Here is a 22,196-nt window from a genome sequence, read left to right on the forward strand (position 1 = left end):
GAAGAATTTACACTTGAACATATAGCAATGTGATTTTTTGGTGGTTTACTTCCTACTTTGACATTTGCGTTTAGCCGATGTCCCATCAACTAACATTGAGGAATTGGGGTATATGATCTATAATGCAGCCTTTCACCATGTGGAAATGGAGATGCTTTGGCTGCACTTTTTTGGATCATTCATGTCATCCATCTTTATGGTGCAGACATATTCATATTGGTGCTAGATACTAGATAATGTAGAGGTTAAATCATAATGACATGGTAATATGTTGCATGTTAAACATCACACCCACTAAACCTCCCCATATCAATATTGTCACTGTAAGCTTTTTAGCATGCTAACATTGAATTTAGCTGCTAGCATGTTTGCCGACTCTTAAGCTTGTTCACTGTCAGTTCCCCTTAGACCGGTTCTACGTGTTTTTAAATTGTTAGGGACACTGAATTGTAAACTGATCTGATATGAACTTCCCAGTAATCCCGCACGTCCACATGAACATCATATCTTGTTTCTGGATTAAGTAGGGACAAAAGTACCTGATTTCTAATGGAACTAAACTACAGTGCTTTCACAATCTACATCATAGGTTATCGGCAGACGACCAAAAGTCCTACACCAGCGGCTCTATTACTCATGCGAGTCAACAGAAGCTGTGGACTTTTGTGCAAGCTGTCATCCTGCGCGTTGTCCTCATGGTGAAATGAACTTATCCAATTACTCTTTGCCTAATCAGGCTGTTTTGGTTCCTCTCCTCTTGCAGAGGTACTCCACAGTATAAACAGTTCACTTACGCCACACAGAAAGGGGCTAATCAGTGGAATTATTGTTTTGCTGCTCCAATTTACCAGTTCCCTGTTCGGCACTGATTGGAATGAAAATTTGCTATTGTGTCTGCCTGAGCTCAGAACATATAATGCAATGAAATAATTTTGCTAGCCGCAATAATATACATACATTATAAACAATAATGATGTACAGTTCTGATACAAAACGGAAAATGCATGAGTCTGTTATAAAATTGAGTTTATATTAATTAGGAGCAAAGAGGTTTGAAACAGGTTCCCATGGTTAATAAACCACTAATGATTGGTATAAATCAGTGCTGAAGAAAGTGTTGGAAACAAAGATATGAAAATAGTTCCTGAAAAACATTTTTTACTCTCTGAAAATATAATCAACAGTTTCTGACCATTGTTATGTGTGCTAACAAAAAAAAACAGAAGCAGCAGTAGCAGCTGATCACTCACTATTTAGTTATCAGCTGACACTCCTCTTTGACTGCCACATATTCCAAGGTAATTTGCTTTAATTAATTTCGCCTAATTTAACATTCACATCGACTTCACTCTCCCCCCCCCCCCCCCCCACCCCCCAGCCCCATTCAGGGCTTAGAGCTGGAGAACAAATGCACACGCAGAAAGAGAGGAGAGGAGAGAACTCTGAGGGGCAATCTCCACAATTAGTCTTTTAACAACTGGGCCCGGGTCAGGCTCTGTGGAGACAGCGCTTACAGGGCCGCAGAGCCACACAAAGCTACACGCAATACAGTAAAACACACAATAAAACGGGACAAGAAAGAGGTCGAAAAGGCCCCGTCTCAGGAGTCGGGTCTGTCTCACGATGTACATGCTGTGGCTTCATCTCAAATCGTGTATGTTTTAAAGACTTTATTAACAGGTGCTCCTTTATTGAGAGAACAAAAGGATTAGTCTGTAGAGGGTGAGTGGTGTTCAATGGCCTGATTAGGGATCAGGCTAAGCTCTAAAATTATGGACTTACAGCGGCACTGCAGGATGGTGTAGCCTGAGAAGATAAAACTAATATATTATATTTAAAAATGAATAAGAACAAAGATAAGAAGATGTATCAGGTACTTTGTTCATGTTTTTACTTTTACCCCAGCGTGCAAGCCTCTCTGCATCTCAGGAATATTTTTAATTAGCTTCATAGCAAGAATTTTACATCTAAAAGCCCCAAAAGCGTGCTCCTGTTAGCTTATATCATTACTGTTCTGTCAGGTACACAGACAAGGCAGTCATCTGAGTCAACTCAAGATCAATACTGATTGAGCTGCTTTCTCTGATGTTGCTACCTGGGAGGATATGTGGTCAACATAATTCAGTTAAATTACAGTATTCATTGACTTCGTACTTCCTGTGCATGTTTTCACATGCAAGATGGGTAAGAGCACATCTAAAGAACGTGCATTCCTCACCCTGCTTTTAAAATGTTCATGCAAAGTCAGTGCCGCAATTCTCCTGGTATTCAGAGCAGTAAAAGCTATTTTATGGGTCTGTCAGGAAAAGCACATTATGGATGTCTTCCCAGCATAAAAACACAGGCAATGCACACAAGGGTATTTATGTTCATTCAGGGAATATGATCTTGACATTCATTTTTTGGGATACATGAAATCAACGGCAATTTGTCGTGCGCTGACAGAATTTGCAGCATAATCAGTCCTTGCATATGTCTATGGTGGATTTGAGCCCTTCAGATTCTCAGCCGTGTTTTCTCCATGAGCCCATCATTCATGATAGATCCCAGTGAAATGGTGTTAAAATCAGTACCTCACAAAGTGTCTGTGTAATCTGCTGCCCGCCGTGGTGTCTCACACAAGACTAAGTATTAAAGGTGCATCTTATGTGTAGTGTCACTGGCTGAAAAACAGGCAGGGTAGGGAAAAGCCGTTCAGACAAGTCAGTTCTGGGAAAAGTGAATGTGCAGGTGACGCTTCTGTTTCCACGAGGTCAGACAGAAAACAACAGTGTTAATTACCTTATCATTAGCTTAACCTCTGTCATTGCATTTATTTTGTTAAACTGCGGCGCATGAGAGTGCCGTGATTGAAAGGAACTGTCACATGCACACCACTGTTGTCCCACATCATTCAGCGAACAAACCTTTTTAGATCCTTAACTACTATAGTGCTGCTGATTGCACAGGCACCAGCAATTTCCTAACCAACCGCCACCTGAACAATGATGTGTTCAGCTTTCAGGCCCTCCAGCCTTTCAAAGGTGAATCATTTCACAGTTTGGAACGAGATCTCCATAGCAACTCCTCTTTGAAGGGTTTAGAATCACCATCCAATAATTCTATGATCATCGGGCCTTGCCATTCCCAGTGGTTCTTTTCACAGCGGACAGGCAAGGGGGGCATGAGGAGGAAGCAGGCAGATTCTACAGTCTATTTCAGGCAATTCATCTTGCAGCCCCATTAGAATTCAAAATATTGCGACCTTCAATCACCAGGCATGTTATCTGGGGCCGTGGCGATCTCCAGTCAAGATGGGTAGACATTTTGCTCTAATCATCCATGATGAGTGGAGGCTGACAAAAACGCTTCATTCTCGCTGAAGCAAAATGCTCATTTAAATGCTGTGACAGCACCTCGACACAGGCCGAAAACACACAAAAGGAGGCCGGTCCCTGTGCAGCTGAATGAGCAAGGTTTAGAATCGCTAAATTGGTTAAAACAACACAAGTGACATAAACAAGGAAGCACATACAAGACAGCAGCTTATTTTTTTCTGATTGAATTTTTAGGCAATTGTTATTTTTACTAACAGATAATAAGACACAAGGACGGCAGATGTTACAACCCTATATAAGATATATAAAATCTGACGTGCTACAAGAATGTAAAAGATTCACAAATAATAATTACTTGTACTAAAAGCACAGGTGTCACCAATAATGAATAGAAAGCTGCACTTAGAGTAATTTTAACTATAGAAAATAAAATATAGATGCAATTATAGAAGAACAAATTACAGTGTCAGTTACAATACAAGGGAATATTTTTAGAAATTTTTTGTTTCATTTTTTTCTCAATGACCTGTTTGTCATGAAGACAATTTTTTGAAATGATATACTATATAACAATAGGCCTATTGTTCAAACATGCCCTGTGAGTGTGGATTAGTATTACAAACAAGGAAAGCATGTTTGCAGGCTAAAACTACAGACATACATGCAGTGAGCTGGGATCATCTCACTGCTGGAGAATGTCCTCTTGTAAAAATCAACCCCAGAGGTCATCTGTGCAGAAGCTTTTATAACCCATATAAACATTTGATTGTTAAATCATGTGTTTTTACCATCAGTATTTACAATAGTGCAGCATTGCATTGCCTATATTATACGTTCATAAGCCTTTGGAGGATTTCTCCCCTTTTTAAACAATCTGTTGTCATATTTTGAATAGTAATATTGGTCGTTTTTAACGCAATGATGCAACAGGGGATTGCACAACCATTTTGCTGACACATTCGCGGAAGCACATAGTCACTGGGCTGACTCAGGTGTTTTGGATGTTTGTCAAGTTGGAGAATGTGTGAATTGGTGAGTGATCAGGCTGAATTCCTGCACAGCAGCCACCTCGGCGTCAGTCAGGAGGCAGGTTGGCCATAAATCATCAGTGAACAGTCGATCCAGTCTGCTCTCAGCGCCTGTAGCTCAACAATCACAGTTTGATTTGTTTGCTCGAAGCGATTAGTGGAGTGAGTGATGACTCCTGAATGAAAACACCTTCCAAAACAAAAATATCGTGCTAGATGCTGTTAAGAGACCTAATTTGATCACTCGTTCTCTCCAATTCAGATATTCATCAGCTAATACTGATTCAAGTGGCTCTCACTGACAACATTGGACATCTTTAAATTGAAAACATTTTAGGTGAGTAAGTGGGGTTATTTTCTCGAAAGGAACAAGTCAGTGTATTTGACATTTTGGTGACTTGACCCATGATTAAAGTTGGATTCTGTTAACACTCCCAAAGTATATTAATACACATTATAAGTTGTTCATTTTTAGATTGTTCCTAAAGTAAAAAGAAGACTCTCGTCTACTATTAGAGTACATTGATATGATCATTGACATATGGGAACAATCATTTAGTGTACTGTAGTACATCTAAAGAAGAGTCTCTCAACCATATTCTTTATGAAGGGGTTTTCCTGGTATCCAAGACTATAAAACAAACACAAGCATTTCCCCCTGAGCTTTTAGCACATTGCTAGTTCTTGTGGGCACAAGCCTTTTGTCTACGTTCACACTTTGTGAAAATGAACTGTGTCTTTGCATTTGGAAATACATACAGATAAGGTTGTATTCATTTTCATGCCAAGAGTTAGAGGAGAAATCACGTGTGGTGGATTTGAACCTAACACAAGCTGATTGTATTATAGCTTAGCTCAGCGACTGGGCGAATCAGCATGGCTCTGTCCGAGTAACAGTTAGCAAAATTCACTTACCAGATAACACATCGACTGTATCGGCTTTATTCATACTCATCAATCTTCTAACTGTTGACAAGACAAATACATTTACTCAAAACGTCCATATATAAGGATATGGTTAGCTCTGTACTAACAAGCATGCTGTGTGGTTGACCCATCAGTGCATGATCTAAGATAAATAATGAAACCAATTATGTGCAAACTGACAACAATTGTAATCGTATTTTAATAACTGTATGTCAGTTATTCAATAAAAGGTGTGTTTGTTCCTAAAGTGTTTAATTTATCCAACAGTCTAATGCAGGTCTCATTCGAATGTGTTGCAATGACAGTGGGCGCGCCCAATACTTGATGCTGACGCAATCATCATAATGACAACAATCACAGTTTCACGCTTTGTACAAAATAGAATAGTACTAAATAGAAGTTCGTGGGAAATTCGACCCACGACCACATGAAGACACACCAGCTTCACCAAGTGCCTCGATCCGCCTCCTCATTCACAGCAACAGGATTTGATCGGCTTGAACTTGTTTAAAGACAATTTGATTGGCTGCCTCTGCTGCTGCATGAAAGTCTGCTCAACTTCGAGCACGAGCAACGCAACGGAAACACAATGCAGACTGTAGCACGTCACGCCACACAAAGTAAATGACCATGTATTTCTGTTGAATCCTCCTATCATTCGTTTTTCGTCATGCATCAAGTTGTTGAGTCAACAGGAAACACAAGCAAGTCCTCAAATATTTATCATCTTGTCTTGAGGAATGCTTTAAATAATGAATTACTTTTCAGTAGCTAACTAATTGAAAAATAGAAAAAAATATTCAGCTCCACAAAGGATAGCGTCAGGTAATATTTACTACTAAATTTCCCCTCAAAACAAACCCAGTTATTTTATAACGTTGGAGGACGGACTTGTGTCGCCTTCAGGCAGTCAAGGAGGAGAGGGGGCGGGGGCCTCGACTTAACCAGGAGTTCAGGTGCTGAAAGCTTGAATATCACAGTGGGAGAAGAGGCTACGCCAAAAATAACAGCTACTTTCCAGTCGGCTGCCCACAACCACAGCAAGTCCCTCAAGATTAAATGTGCTACACCACAGTATCTCCAGGCTAGATTCTTACTGAGTGTCGTGCAACTGTAAATAAGTGAGCTAAAGGTTTCCTAGAGTGAATTGGGGGAGGGGGGGGGGGTTGCACCGTGAGAGCATTCAAACATCTAATTGCTGGAAACCAAACATCTGGGAATTAGGCCAGGTGAGCTGGCAGGGCTGCTCGCAGGGAACAGAAGAGCGGATGAAGTAGAACATGTCCGTGTCTTGTCTCAGACGGCGAGGATCCAGCCGCGTTCTAGTCACTGCAGAAGCGCTGGGAGCACTTAGCCTGCAAACCATTTGGTTGTGAGACCAGGGAACACAAGGCAATCATCAGAATCAGCTTTCAGGATATCATCATGTGCCCTAATAGTTTCTGGAAAGTATTGTTGAAAGCAAATCCACTGTTTACACAGACTTCTCAAGTCATTAGACGGTGAAAAATAATCGTTACATTTAAATCTTTGTTAGTCTACTCCCTGTAAAAAAAGGTAAATCAGGCTAATCCACCGTCATGTCTTTGTAAAACATCTGTGACATATGTATTTCTCTAGGATTATTCTCATAACAATTTAAACTCTTAACTTCTCAACAGAGAGCTGTAAAACAATGTAGGGAACAAAGGACTCAATGATTTCATAGACAGATCTGGCTGAAAATTAGGGCTGATCTCTTAAGTTTGACAAGATTGAAAACTTATCTTTATCAGATTCAGGTTAATTGCTTGTGTCCTTGGTTTGAACTAACAATCCCACTGAGCTGTTTCATGTTATTATCGCTGTTCATCTCTCCGTAGTATCTTTATAGACTCTTCTGCTAATTACTACACAAAACAAACAACAACGCACCACTCCAGACACAGAAAAGTGTGATCCCCACAACCATATAATCAGGCTATATAAAAGTAGTGGCTTGAGCTATGAAGTTCGCCTGACACCAGATAGATATAATTACAAAACGAAACCAGCTATGTTTATTGGTTAACTTGTGAAACCTACCACATTGTTTTTAAGGGAGAGTGGAAACAATTGCAGGCCGCAGCAGATAGATGTAAACACACACAGAAGGAGAAGCTTTCGATTGCTGAATTCTTGTGGATGTTTATTGTCTTTGTGCGAGTGGAAACAAAAGAGTTGGTTTTGGTTGAGGATGTGCTGTATACATTTAGTCCATATCGAAGGAACATAATACAGGCCCAATTTATACATAATAATATATATAAAAACACACGTAAACCACGAAAATAAGAATACCGTAATACAGAATCACTGTAGAAATTGTTGGGCCCTTATAAAAGTTATGGCTTTCTAAAATCAATGATACATTTTGTGGTGTTGATTTACTTTGTGGTTATTTCCGAGGCTTTTGGCCACATCCATGCTTTGTTTTTTTTTCGGAAACTAAAATAATCTCAGTAGACGCGGGTGTTTTAGCTCCATAGTGTGACCATTCATGTACACTGGGCATGTGTGTGCTGGTGAAAACAGGAAGCAGGTTGTCTACTCTGCAGTTGGTTGCTCACTTTCAGAAAATACTAAAATACAAGTGAGAAATCAAAATGATGAAAATTAAGATGAGGGATTACGTTAATTGGACCAACGATGAGGTGGAACTGTAAGTGTTTGAAAAGCTGAGCATTTACCACTAGTGGTTGAGTCAGAACTAACGAGAGCGAATTAGGAGGCGGACTCAATCATTTCTCTGTTTTGCCCGTTCAGTCAACAATGTAGCCCCAGAGTATTTAAACTGGAATGGAACCAGCAGCATTTCCAAACAACCTCATTTTAAGCAGCGATGCACTTTAAATGTAGCTGGGATTTATGAATTGTCTTGACAGGTGTTTCTTTTAGTGTTTCCACCCCCATGTAACCATGAGAGCTAAATACCAGAAATACCTGTCTTCATGATGTATTGCAGTTCAACAGCTCCACAATCTACAGCCTGCACAATGAGAGTAATTACCACTCTGAAGGTAGGATTCATTCACTGGTAACTGGGTGTATGTGTGTTGTCTTAGCAAATATTTCTGTTTTTGTTTGCGATGAATGTTGCTTTGGTCACAGAGAGGAGGTCAGTACTGAGAGATGGAGTGATACAATTGGGGGGTATTTTTAAGGGAACTGTTGACAATTAAAAAGGTGTAGAATAACACCAGTCAAATCTTACGGTCAGTTGGTGGTCATCCTTTTCCACTCCTTACAAACTACATACATCAGGCAGAAGGGCCATTTTAAAACTGCACCGGAACAGAAGTAATACTCTTGTTAGTGATACACAGACACAGCTTAGGAACAATGCAGGAAAATGGCCTTAATTTGAACCCTTTCTATGGGCTGTTCTCCGCCTGACACAACCAACTCTCTAATCAGAGCTCCTTTCACACAGAGGGAAAGTCAATAACGGTACACGTTCAGTAAACAATTTCAGCTATTTCTAAAAAGGGCCCCTTCATTCATTTGAGTTGCTGTAATTTGAATTATTCTAGCGTGTAACACTTTAATTGTGCAAGACAAAGACCATGTCAGAGACACAGAATTGAGACAGAGGGAACTTGTGGAGGGACACAGGAGTGTATTCACAGAGTAAAAGTATTTCGAATAATTCCAAATGTATACAATTTTTTCCATTTCTACTACAAGAAATGTAATCGATGTAATTATTTAACTGCGGTTTAGAGCAGAGCAGTGTGGATATGTTCTGAGCAGAGATTTTGAATCAGCCATAATATTTTAACCATCCAAGGTAGACTTACCACAAGCTACGAGAATGTGAAAAGATAATCCTTTGATATAATAGTGATGATTTTGATTGGTGGAGCTCGCTGTTACCATGGACATATTAACCATCACGAATATCATGTCAGCTACCATCAGATTGTTAAGTGTTATATAATGATTTTTTAGAGAGGAAAAAAAGGAAGTCCAGGGGGTGCAAATCACTACAATGACGTTAAATCCGAGTAGAAGCGCGCTGAGAGCCATTGGAAATGGACCATTTGCAGTTAAAAAAGTATGTACATAGTCTCGCACCTTTGCCTTTCTTTACCCTTTTTAAATTTTTATTTGCTCCAAATCAAATGTTTTATGGTCACGATTCATCTCGTAGCAGGTCCGCCTACAAAAATACTTTTTATGACGACTTTCTGAAACGTCAATGGAGAAAATGAATTGGAAACGTACCTGCAGAACCAGAACTGTTCTAAAAGTAGGCAGTCACTGTTACTCTGTATAAGCAGCATATGAGTATTTTTTGCATCTGTTATTATTAGATCTATCACGACAATAGCCTCAGGATATGATACCGATTGTGTGAATCTCAACCAGACACAGATCCTTTCACATATATGATTCTCATTCAGGAAACGTCCCAGTAGGAACGTAAGGTTTGCTCTGACTACATTAAACCTGTCTGTGATATTGATATTGGCTCCCACCACACAAAGGTGGTATACCGGCAAAGTAACGACACAACTACTGCCTTTGCTTTAGAAAACGCTGGCGACTGAAAGTCATTGATAGACTTAAAAAATAAATATTTGACGTTGTTGCGCGTACATGATTTTTGAGGATATGAAACCCTCCACCTATGACTCACGTGTCAAGTGGAAGATCCCATCGCAGGCGCTGATGTGGGACAGGAAGGCATTTCCCAGGCCTTGGCCAGAGTGAGCACCTTTCACCAGGCCAGCGATGTCGACAACATTAAGGAATGCTGGGAATTCTCTGTAAGCCAAGAAGTAAAAGTAAAGACATTTAAGATTTCAAACATTATCAGTGGCTCTTTAGTAAAACAGACACTACTTCACATTTGTACTACATTTAACAAATTAGTTTTGATAGAAACTTTACCATGAGGTGCCAGTCATGAGGTGGGATTTTTGTGAAGCTGTTGAATTAAACTGAATCAATAATAAAACAATTTAAATAACAAACATATAACAAAATATAAATAATCCCATTATTATGTAATTCAATCTAAAATCACCATAAATCACAGTCTCAAAATGTACAACAAAGTGGTCAATGGTGTCAATAGTGAAAACTTGTAAATGTATCAAAACCAGTAATGCATTATTCTGTCTCTCTCTGTATAGTGTGGCAGCCAGCTCCACGCTCATTGGTTCATTAATGTGTTGTTTCCCTTTTTTAAATAAGGCGATGGTACTTTTCAAATCGATTGGATACTGTAGATTTTAACCATATTATTCAAACAGGGTTAGACTGAGCATTTGTTGGGGACTATTTTCAAAGTCCGATTCATAGACATTTGATGAGGTGAGTAGTTTACATTTTGGATTTAAAATAAACTGCAGCGCCCACGTTCAATGCTGTGAAGAAGAATGTCATCCAGTGCATCAGGCTGATGGGCCTCGGTGCAGGTATGAGCTCTACTGAATGTCATTCCAGTTGATGTAAATTATTGTGTTTAGGTTCAATCCATTGCTGCTTTTGCTCTTTCATGAGGCACATATATACATATCACCAAACTTACAGCATGCATTTTTTATTTCTGTTTTGTATTTACTTATAACCCTGGAATCTGTTTTGCATGTGTTTACCTGACTGTGTCACTAATGAGACAGGAGGAGAACCATGATGTAGTGAGATTCATGGTGCTCTTTGAAAAGCAGAAGCCTAGTTCTGGTGACTAAACTGCGTGCACTGAAACGTTCCTCTGATATTCTACTTGCCAATTCTTGTCAGTCAAAAAAGAGACATCTCGCAAATCTGAATCCAGTCCACTTTGACAGCCTCTAGAAACATGTATGACAGCCAGGGGCTGGAGGTGCAGATGCTTTTCCTTCAACAGAACACCTCGGGATAGAGTGGCGAATATACATCATACAGAACTGGCAGCTACATATCAACAACATTGCATTTTTCTCACACCTATAGCAGGAGCACCGTCGTGAGACTACAGACCTGAAGTGTGAATAAAACATGAAGGATGAGACCCCATACCTGGCAGGTTTGTGGAATTGGCAGAGGAAATCATAGCGTTCATCTGGAATGGGCACTCTACTTTCATTTGGGTCAATGGTGCAGAAGGGAAAATGTTCAGCTGCAGCCTGACTCTTTGTCAGCACGTTGAAGAAGGTCGACTTCCTGAAAATAAAAACAGCAGCGAGGTCAGGCCATCTGAAAGAGCCAGTGTGCAGAGCCTGATGGTTTGATAGAATGATCCTGAAACTCTCCAGTAAATTATGCAAGATTTTGGATTTTTCTGCAAGCAGGAAAAGGTTATTTTAAACGGATTGAATATTTGAGCACTTGAATCAAAACTGCTCTGTTAAATACTACAGCAAATTACAAGGTCAAATAATCCCATAATAGATCAATTGTAGGTGGAATCGAAGGGGCAAATTACGTTTCAGATAGATCTCAGCTGTTGGACTGGATTGGACGAACGCTGCCCCACGTTGTGATCACAGAGAGATTTATTTTCTGCAGCACAAGCAGCTCAAGTGTACTTCAAAAATCGACAGACAATGGTGAGTGTCTAAGAGTAATGATGGCATGGCAGTTAACTATAATCCAGGACTTTCCGTCTTATCCCCTCACTCTTCACATTGAAATGATTGTTTGCTAAGTCCTATAGGCATGAAATTGCTTGAGATTGCTAAAGTGCATGCCTTAATTCCTTACATAAAGTTAGATCGGTGCTCTACGTGAAAGCTTTTCTTGGGTCACCTTGGCACGAAGAGTTAAACCCATCGACGGTAGCACTGCAACCATTGAAAGGTGTTAAAAACAACGTGATATTATGAACAATTACAACACAAATTACTTAATTACACACTAAAACGTGAATTACAGTGTAATATGCAGATCAATGATAGGAGAAGTGATCAGACGAGTGTTTGTCCACGGGGTGGTGGTGGAGGTCTTATATGGAGATAAGGCAAATAAACATGGATTTAGGTAAAAGATGACTAAACACTATATAAACCTAGAGAGGTGGACAGGGTTAACGATGACAATAAGGAATATGGCAGACAAAAATATTTATTTTACAGCCTTCACATGACCATATTTCAGAATACCCAGACCAGAGCTCGGGAAACTGACTGAAAAATGTGGGTGCAGACATTTCTGGAGTTTGCTTTGTAAGTAATAAAACAGAAGATTGTCTGGTCAGGTGAGTTCACAACAACGGGAACAATATCAGGAACATTCAGGCGAGGCATCTCGGTGGAGCATGCAGGAAATTATGGTGATGAAATGTATAATTAGAAGTATATTCAGAAAATACAAAGACTGTTTCATTTAATCATAGTCAAGATTTCATATCACAAATGATATATAGACTCTAAAATAACTTCGACTCGGCCATCTGACTCAGTTTACTTTAAAGCAGCCTTGGGTCCGACCCATCCCATGGTCCGTTTGACCCAACTGACCTGGGAGAAGCTACAGTGCAAATCCAAAACCCCATTGAAAAACAGATAGCTTTTACTTTCTAATATGTAGAATTCCTGAGTCCAACTGAGCATTAAGTGGAAAACCAGATTGTTTTAACGATGGTTTTTCCCAGCGCAACAATTCATTAACAGCTGTGGTCTGCCAACAACTGAACTGTTTAAAACGTCTCCAAAAATGGACCAAATATGCCTGTGTTTACTTAGTATATTAAAGTTATTCACTAGAAATAATTATGTATATTGATTTCTCCCATTGGTTTGTTCCTTTACATTTGATCACCAGTCAATGATGTATATAAATATATCAATGATGTATATATAAAGTTTATAACTGGGGGGAAACTTTGACCCGAGGCATTTTGTCCATTTTACTCCTTATTCAAAACAAAACCTAACCTTTTTAGTGTCTACTAGCAACAGAAAAGGGTCTATAAATGGCATAGAAATAGCTGCAGGTCAGGCTGAATCACAATCTCAAGTTTCCCATGTTTGTGAAGAATGCCCAGTCACGCCCAACTAACAGCAGGCTGGCATGTGAATTCACAAAGAAAACCGTAAGAGGGTTGACAACGTTCTATTTTGTCACAAATGTGGTACGGCAGCACACAACCTCAATGAGTTCTACTTCTAATAGACCAGTAGAAATCAAGACACTGGCCACTGAAGTGAGCTCTGTGCAATAGGATCCGAAGTCTGGTAGGACGGAAGAAGCACAAACAACTTCAGAAACCTCAATCTAAACCGATTGCTTATTCTCCATTATCAATATAGGGTGTGTAACTATATACTTAAGGTGGTCATTTAAAATACTGGGCTTCAATTTCACAGGTTCATTTACCGACCAAGTTAAGTCACCTTGGGTCTTACCTGTCCCTTACCTGAAATCTTTCAGGGCTGCTCGAAAACAAAATAAATTTAAGGAGCTGAAAAAGATGAGCACTTTTCATGTGGACAGCGGATGACCTCTCTCTCGGCCCAGTGATTAGACCCTGTCAGGGATGATGCTGAAGGTCTTGGTGGACGTGGACTAGGTGGATGTGTCCGGCCGGGTCTGACATGCAGACAGTGTGAGGAAGTGTGTCGGCATCACAACAACGCACGTACACACAAACTCACACACTGTGGCCCTGCAGTAAAGATTCTCCTTACATCGTCCACCTTACAAATACAAACAGGTTAGAGGTTGCTAACAAACACTGTTCAAATAATCACCAATCGCCATTTCCAATAAAAGGATGTGACATTCATTCAACACCCCTCCTCGGCTGTCCAGCTGACTAGCTCAGGAATGGACTCCGATGAGGTCAACAGACAACTGACTCCAACACAAACCACACTGGCACAGAAAAGGTTTGATGTTGAAAAACCCATCTGGTATGACAGGAACGTGATCACGTGGCAACCCACCATGACGTCGCCCATTGGTTTGTGAGCTGCTGGTTTACACCTCAACTATGGCATTTTGATCAGCGCCATCTTGGTTGTTTGAAACCAGAAGTAACCATATTTGGAGGAGCAGGGGTGGAGCCTGACTCAGAGCTTGAGGACATTACACGCCCACCTACCAGCGACCTAGAACCAATGGTTGGTACTAGCTATCAATCACACTGCGTCCACGCCCCGGTGCACGCTATGTTTTATTGTCTATTTTACTCTTACTCTTTTTACTCTGAACGGGGCCGTGATTTACAAAATAAACAGGATGATGTAATGAAGAAGACTTGGAAGATTATAAACTGTATAAACACTATGTAGAGAAGTATGGTCACCTGGTCATTCGAGACAAAACTGGTTTCATGCACTTCTACATCGGCTTCTTTTTCCACACCTCAAGGTAATTTGTATATACTGTCATGAATGTGACCAATGTCACGAGAATGGCAGAGTATCCAGTTCACTTCACAAGCTGATAACAACTTTACAATCCTCAAAAAAACATAACAAAGTTTTATCACACAGCCAGAGTTATCTCCACAGTTTGTTTTAGCACTTTGCCGGCACCAGAGACTCATAGCTTACAGACAGTCTGTGATGACAGTGTAACATTAGTTACCTCATTTGTCATCATGATGTCAATCAATCACGTTAAGTCTCGTATATGTCATGTCACTGTTTGGGCCGATGCCCAGGATGCTCCGTCATGCCTACAGTGGGAACTCGCTAACCTGGTTGCGAACATGAGGCTGAGTGCAGTTCACTTAATGACCACCAGTGTCATCATGACACAAGTTTTCTGTCCCACCTGCAGCAGAGATTGAGGAAGAAGGGTTCACTGTTGCTCGCTGTCATTCAAATGTAGATGGAATATGACAAATAAGATGGTACAGAGAAACAATTTACTACAGCTGAAAACACACAGCCATAATAATGTAACCCGCATTTAGACACACTGAATACATACCACACAGACCTTCACTAATTTGCTATAAAAATAAAAGAACTCTCAGACCGTTATGTAGACACAAAGATAGTTAGGACATAGGAAGACGTTGCATGAAAAGCTCTTGGGGGATTTGATCCTTCGATCAGGGGGGCACATGGTCCCAACCGCTTAACAGCCGAAGAAAAACTCCTCAGGTTGTTCAGGGACAAAAAAATATCCACGGATTGTCGTCAATGAAGAAGGATTTATTTGGCTTTATCATTTCAACATATTGCTTGTTTCAGTATAAATCATTGTGTGCAGCAACTCCTGTCAGAAAATGTGAAACACAGTCTGACAAATTTCTTTAAGTTTAATTTCATAACTTCAGTGTTATTCAGTTTGCATCCGGCCTAACATAGTTTCATAGGAGGCACTTGTAGTGAACAGAGCACACGTTGGTGCATGCAGTGCTCGACAAGTAGGCTACATATTTATGGGCAAGTATAAAAGCTTTTACTTACCCAACATTGGGAAGGCCAACAATCCCTATTTTCAATGAGGTGCCAAATCTTCCAATCAGTGGTGGAGGCGTCCCTGCATCATTTCCTTTTCCCTAATAAAGACAATGAGGAGACGTCTTGCAGTCAGAAGCAACACTTGCCATTACATAATCTACAGTGCATTCTCCTTTCTTTTTGAATGGAGCGCTCCCTTAACTAAACGCACCTTCTTCGGAGCCATTTCTCACACTTGAGTTTTAGTTTTTTTTTTGCTGACTTCCACCACAGCTCAGCAGCTCAGAGGGGAAAACACACACGCGCTCATTGGCAGAAAATGGGCTAGGCAAAGTCCTTAAATGCAACCAGTCGACTGCACTTCAACTGGCTGGTTCCCCCAGCGAGCTCAGAATAGAACATGCAGCCTCTGGAAATGAAAGTCGACACTGTAAGCTGGCGAGCTGACCTGTGCGACCAAATTTAGCTGTCGATACTATCAATGCAGGTTGATGAGCTGCTGCAAGAATCCGCAGAGGACTTGAAAGGTGGGGGCTTCGAAGGTGGAGTTTGTCTTTATCAGAGGCTTTGACAACAGCTGCTTGCTTTTCTATTACCATTTGAATCATATGCCTGACAGTCGTTTAACTTAAGACCTCCAGGACTTGGATCTGTGTGCTGACAGCTCCACGTAGGTTTCTCAGTTCCCCTATACACTTTATATAGAAATTAATCATTAATTTGATCTGGCAAATACAAGTAATAGACTCATGGGAAACAGCAGTGTAGACATTGTTATTAAAGCAAACAAGGAGCAAACAGAATATAAATACTCTTGTTTAGCATTGTTTGTATAATAAAGTGCACCATCACAACCTAAATTTAAGATTTCATTAGCAAAAGCATCTTAACAAAATCTTCATACTTGCACTCCCTTTTTAAATTCAGCAAGCATCCTCTGTAAGTCCTCAGACAAGCAGCTTCAGCACCGGAGACATAAAGTAAAACATCCTTGCACTTTCCTCCCCCCCCTTTTGAGAGAAACAGGTGTAACCACACGAGCACACAAAATTACAACAATTAGTTAAATGTCCTCAAATAAACTTCCCTCAGTAGAAATACAAATTAAAACACACAGGGGCACAACCAAAAACCATCACCCAATCCGGCAGCCTGTCTGGTTTAACATGCAGAAAATGAGCCTCTAATAATCTGGATTTGAGGCGAGTGGGGCTCTGCTTTGTCGGGAGAATTCAAATGAATGGGTCTGAATTAATCATTTATCTTTTGTTGATGGATGCACCCCCACTTAGACTCATCACAATAGGTGCAGAGCGTTTTGTTCGACCATATAAATCATTCCCATTGTTTAAGGTACATTGATCAATCTAATGGCTTGTAATAGGCTCCTAATTGCCACAGAGAAGTGGCTCACGAATAGAGTCCAGGACTACAGATTCGACTCAAAATCCTCACTTGAATGACAAGGCAAGATCATGTTCTCCCTCCCTTTGTCTCAGGTAAACATTTGAAAAAATGCTCGATTATCGTATTATTCTGGGTTCACGCGACAAACACATTTCCTTTGAAAGGCATTTATATTTAAAAAGACATGTATAGTGAGTTGTTGCATAAATGTCCGATACAGTTTTCTTTGTTAGAACTTAAGGGCATCATTATTCCAAGCTGAACTGCTGATTATTAACATGCAAGACGATACAAATAATCCTAAGAATATCAACATCAGAAAAAACTATATATATATATATATATATATATATATAACATCAAATATTAATTTCAAATAAATTCAACTGTGATATGTTTTTTCAAAAAATATTTTTTTGTAAATGCAGAGAACATACTATTATTTTTTACATTGATTTCCACTTAATGCACAAATTAATTTAACTTCTTTAGCGACAATCAACTTTGTTTATCCAGCGCCCACATTTAAAACTGTTAACAGCACTCTGCCAAATTGTCATGATTGCAAAGATGATTCCATTTTCCTGGCAGCGCTAAGTGTCTGATGAGAAGGATTCTTTATTCACCCTTTGCAAAAAGATGGGGTTTTAAAGCAAAAGAAGGAAAGAAAAAAAAGAGTGTTTGAACAAATTGCGCCTGTGTTGACTGGCAGCATTCACAATCCATAATGGAGCATTGTTTGCCCGTTCTCAATACTGTAATGCGCATTTTTCGGTCAAGCCTTTCTCTGGGAAATTGCTTTAACTTTTAAAGGGGGCAATTTTACATTATGCCATTTATCCCGCCGAGCATTTACAACAAGCTGTGGCATAAGCTGGCTGAGCCCATAGGATGGTGATAATAAAAGACAAAAAAATATATAGGAGAAGAGTGGCGAGTTTTTTAGTGAGAAGTGGTGAAACGCGAACCCCTCTAAACTATCCACTGTTTAATTAAATGCGTAATAATGTCACATTTTTATTTCCCAGCTACAGAACAGGCATCGTGCCTCCTGTTAAATGTGTTTAACGGAGATGACTGGCGGCCTTACAGCGGGCGCCCCCTGGATACTACAACTTTTTCCGCCTATAAAATACTTGTGTTTTGGGGGAGATCTGCTGTGCGCACTGATAAAGCGAGCTGTCATTTTTAATTAACCCCTCACCTCCACTGCCCCAACAAGTTAGCAGGGGGGAGAGAGCACGCACGAGCATGGACGCAAAAGGAATTTGGGCTGGAAGTAAACTATTGTCAATTTCCCTCCTATAAATCGTTTTTATTCAGACAATGATTAAATAGTATAACCGTGGCAAGAGAAGCTTTCAGGCCTGATTCTGGGCTTCTTCAATAAACTACTCCATCTGACATTTTTTTTTATTTCAATTTAAGCGCAAGGACTTTTCAATTTTTAAGCTTGAGCATATCACAGAAATGGTTTCCCCCCCACACCCGTGCGTAAACTGTGCCATAGAGCGCGCAGCAGCATGCACTGACTACAGACGCGTTTATTTTCTAAGAAAGTCATCAGCGCAAGCAGCGTCTCTCACATCGTCCAGGATTCTCTGCAATTTAAATGGCAACAGTTTCTCCCGTGACGTGTTGCGCATGATCTGAATATTGAAAAATCGTAAGGGAAACCTGGAGCTGCACGGACGAGGAGACGTGTCGTTGTGCCATAACCCCCAAACGCGGTGAAATGAGTGAAACGCTTACCTCGTGGAGAACTCGCGTGTGAACTCAATTCTGCAAAATGAAAAGGAGACATTGAAGCTTCGTGTGAGAGAATTCATAGAAAAAAAATAACTGTGTGCATTAAAAAAAGAAACATACCAAATCGTGTCTTGTATGACAGTCGGAGCAGAAGCTGCACACAACAGATGATTGACGGCGGGGTTTTTGGTGTTTCTGTCTGCGGTCGAGTCTCTCATTGGCTGACTCCATCCCAGGCCACGGATGCGGCGTTCTGATTGGCTGCGCGTCCTCGCCAGCTGTACTTCAAAGAACACGCTCTCTACAACTAGGTAGTGTCGAGAGCTGCGAGCCAAGAGAGGAACCGTGTGACCCGCGTCGGACACGGTGAGTCTGGAAACACATTGGAGCCGTGCAGCTGCAGCACAGACACCGCGAACACTCTCACCTCGGCACAGACCCTGGATATGGCTACGTCTATACTTGGGGTGAGTCCGACTTTGTGATCCGTGCGCTAAAGTTGTGCGTCAAGTGGTTGTGGCCGACGTTTTCCACAAAGTTTGGAGTTCAGAGTTTCTGCAGCGTCTCTTGTTTCGGTTTGTTTTTTATTATTAAAAGTCAAATCTACTGCCTGATCTCTCTGTCGCAGCTGTTGAATGAGTTTATTAAAATGTTAATCGTATTCAGTGCGTTTTGTTTTGTTTTACGCAGCGTAAAACAGATCATTTAACGTGGCCTGATTCGCCTCCTCTCAATCCAAACACATTTACTGCAGTTTAAATTACACTCTTAAGTATTCAAACTGTATTAATAGAGTTGTTGAAGCTGTGTTTTGTTGCGAATCCCTCCCAGTTATGTTGTTGCCTGTTTTAACTCCAACTTTTTCTGTGTTTCCTCCAGGAAGAGCCACGGTTTGGAACTACACCTCTAGCGATGCTGGCGGCAACCTGCAACAAAATCGGCAACACCAGTCCCCTGACAACTCTACCTGACTCCAGCGCTTTCTCCAAAGGTGGATTTCATCCGTGGAAGAGAACCTCCTCAAGCTGCAACTTGGGATCCAGTCTGTCCGGTTTTGCGGTGGCAACGAGCCGCGCGTCATCAGGACTAACACCGACCAGTGGCACCGGTAACAGCGCCTTTTGCTTAGCCTCCACCTCCCCGACCTCATCCGCGTTTTCCACAGACTACAGCGGTCTGTTTTCCAACGCCGCGGGCGTCTCGGCGCAAGACTCGGGACAGTCGGCGTTTATCTCCAAAGTCCACACATCAGCAGAGACTCTGTACCCGCGGGTGGGCATGGCGCACCCGTACGAGTCGTGGTACAAGTCCGGTTTCCACTCGACCATCTCTGGAGAGGTAGCCAACGGTGCGTCGTCGTGGTGGGATGTGCACACTAACCCGGGGTCCTGGCTCGATGTGCAAAACCCCGCCGGCAGCCTCCAGACCTCGCTGCACTCCGGGACCCCCCAGGCCATCCACTCCCAGCTGAGTGGCTACAACCCGGACTTCTCCTCGCTGACCCACTCGGCGTTCAGCTCCACGGGAATCAGCCCCTCCGCGTCTCATCTCCTGTCCACCGGCCAGCACCTGTTAACGCAGGACGGCTTCAAAACAGTCATCCCCACGTACACAGACGCTTCTGCCGCCAACGCCATGATCTCTGGGGGCAGCTCAGGAATAAGCAGCTCCTCCAGGTCGTCCAGGCGGTACTCCGGCAGAGCCACGTGCGACTGTCCGAACTGCCAGGAGGCCGAGCGGCTGGGACCCGCCGGGGCCAGCCTGCGCAGAAAGGGACTCCACAGCTGCCACATCCCCGGCTGCGGCAAGGTGTACGGAAAGACGTCTCACCTCAAGGCGCATTTGAGGTGGCACACCGGCGAGAGGCCTTTTGTCTGCAACTGGCTTTTCTGCGGCAAAAGGTTCACTCGGTCCGATGAGCTCCAGAGACACCTGCGCACCCACACCGGCGAGAAACGGTTCGCGTGCCCGGTGTGCAACAAGCGCTTCATGCGCAGTGACCATTTGAGCAAGCACATCAAAACGCACACGGCGGGTGGAAGCAAAAAGGGCAGCGACAGTGACACCGACACCAGCAACCTGGAGACCCCGAGGTCCGAGTCCCCCGAACTTATTATGGAGAGTGTGAATCCCAGAATCAATGTCAAAGACCCGTCTCCTCACGACGAGCCCTGATGGGGCTGCGCCCCCCCAAAAATTTAAAAAATAAAACCACATCAAAATCTGCACAGCATTGAAACACGGGTCTTATCTGACAGACAATACAGGAGAAAATGTGTCGAGAGGCGATTACACAGTCAGAAAAAAATATTCTCCAAACAGGCGTAACGAGTAAATTACAGTAAATCCTCGTAATTTACTGTCCGGGCCTGTGGAGACATTTTTAGGGACAACTTGAAAATTAAACGGATGTTTGCTGAGGGTGCGCGGAAACCTGTTGAACTTTGGTTGGACAATGTGAGTGACATCTTGTATATTGACGACTAAAACTATGTGTTATTTTCCATGTAAATGTTTGGCTCTGATTGTTTTGTTCGTGTTGGTATATCCTGGAAATCAGGGAGTTTACTTTCGACGCACTTTGTGGATATGTATGTACACAGCTTTCTTTCCAACTTTGGTTTACCATTTTTATTTCTTTGCTAAAAAAATATCTATATATAAATGTTTACCTGTATAAAGTCACACGTATAAGGCTTTCATTTTATCGTAATTAAAACATCTTTAAAAAAGGCTGGAATTGTGTGATGCGGATTTTATATATTTATTTTGTTTTAATTAAATTGTTTGAGGGAAAAAAAGGAAATAATTTAAAATGTTATTCACAAGGCTTTTTTTTCTTAAAATCACCCATAGGCCTATAATACCTTGACTTTCACTATTTATTTCCCCTATGGAATAAATCAATGTTTAATGCCCCGGAAAAGACATTTCATGCCTAAATGAAAATCTTGTTAAATGCTATTAATTATGACTTGGAGCACATCGCAGCCCCATGTGTTTTGTATTTGCGATTAGGGATTCGTGTCTTATCAAATATCTAATTAATCTCCGAGGCATCTTTTGTTCACTTCCACTTTATCGGGGGGTTTCCGAGGGGGTTTGATGACAAAGGTCCCTGAATATTTATTCTAATTGTCCAAATTAACTGCTTTCATTTGCATACCAATCGATGGACCGAGAATAAGGATGCGTCTTTTTTTCTCCCTCTTTGCCAAAAACCACGAAGATGTTACATGGGAACAGTTTTTTTTTTAACTTCAGGGGGTAAAAAAAAGAGAAAGGGGCAAAGAGTCACATGCAAATGTTGAATTTGAAATGGTCTCTGCTCAGCGCAGTCAAATGGTGGCTGCGTGTTATTTGAATATCAGTGGCCCCGCATTGAAAGGGTTCAAGGATGC

General features: G+C 41.4%; 2 protein-coding genes across 2 annotated transcripts in view; one reads left to right on the forward strand and one right to left on the reverse strand.

Annotated features, from left to right (window-relative positions):
- The window catches only part of LOC133967094 (obg-like ATPase 1), a 40,094-nt gene extending 24,229 nt beyond the window's left edge, over window positions 1-15,865 (reverse strand). The window contains exons 1-4 of the mRNA XM_062402323.1: window positions 15,851-15,865; window positions 15,646-15,737; window positions 11,300-11,443; window positions 9,933-10,060 (exon numbers count right to left, since the gene is read on the reverse strand). Coding sequence (XP_062258307.1) covers window positions 9,933-10,060; window positions 11,300-11,443; window positions 15,646-15,737; window positions 15,851-15,865 — 379 coding nt within the window. The remainder of the gene's footprint in view (window positions 1-9,932; window positions 10,061-11,299; window positions 11,444-15,645; window positions 15,738-15,850) is intronic.
- A 3,278-nt stretch (window positions 15,866-19,143) lies between these two features.
- Window positions 19,144-21,482, forward strand: sp9 (sp9 transcription factor). The gene is made up of 2 exons (XM_062402825.1): window positions 19,144-19,262; window positions 19,675-21,482. The coding sequence occupies exons 1-2, from the start codon at window positions 19,242-19,244 to the stop codon at window positions 20,968-20,970; spliced, it is 1,317 nt and encodes a 438-aa protein (XP_062258809.1). The 5' UTR covers window positions 19,144-19,241; the 3' UTR covers window positions 20,971-21,482.
- The last annotated feature ends 714 nt before the right edge of the window (window positions 21,483-22,196 follow it).

The sequence above is a fragment of the Platichthys flesus genome, chromosome 13 (genome assembly GCF_949316205.1).
Source record: "Platichthys flesus chromosome 13, fPlaFle2.1, whole genome shotgun sequence".
Taxonomy (NCBI): Eukaryota; Metazoa; Chordata; class Actinopteri; order Pleuronectiformes; family Pleuronectidae; genus Platichthys; species Platichthys flesus.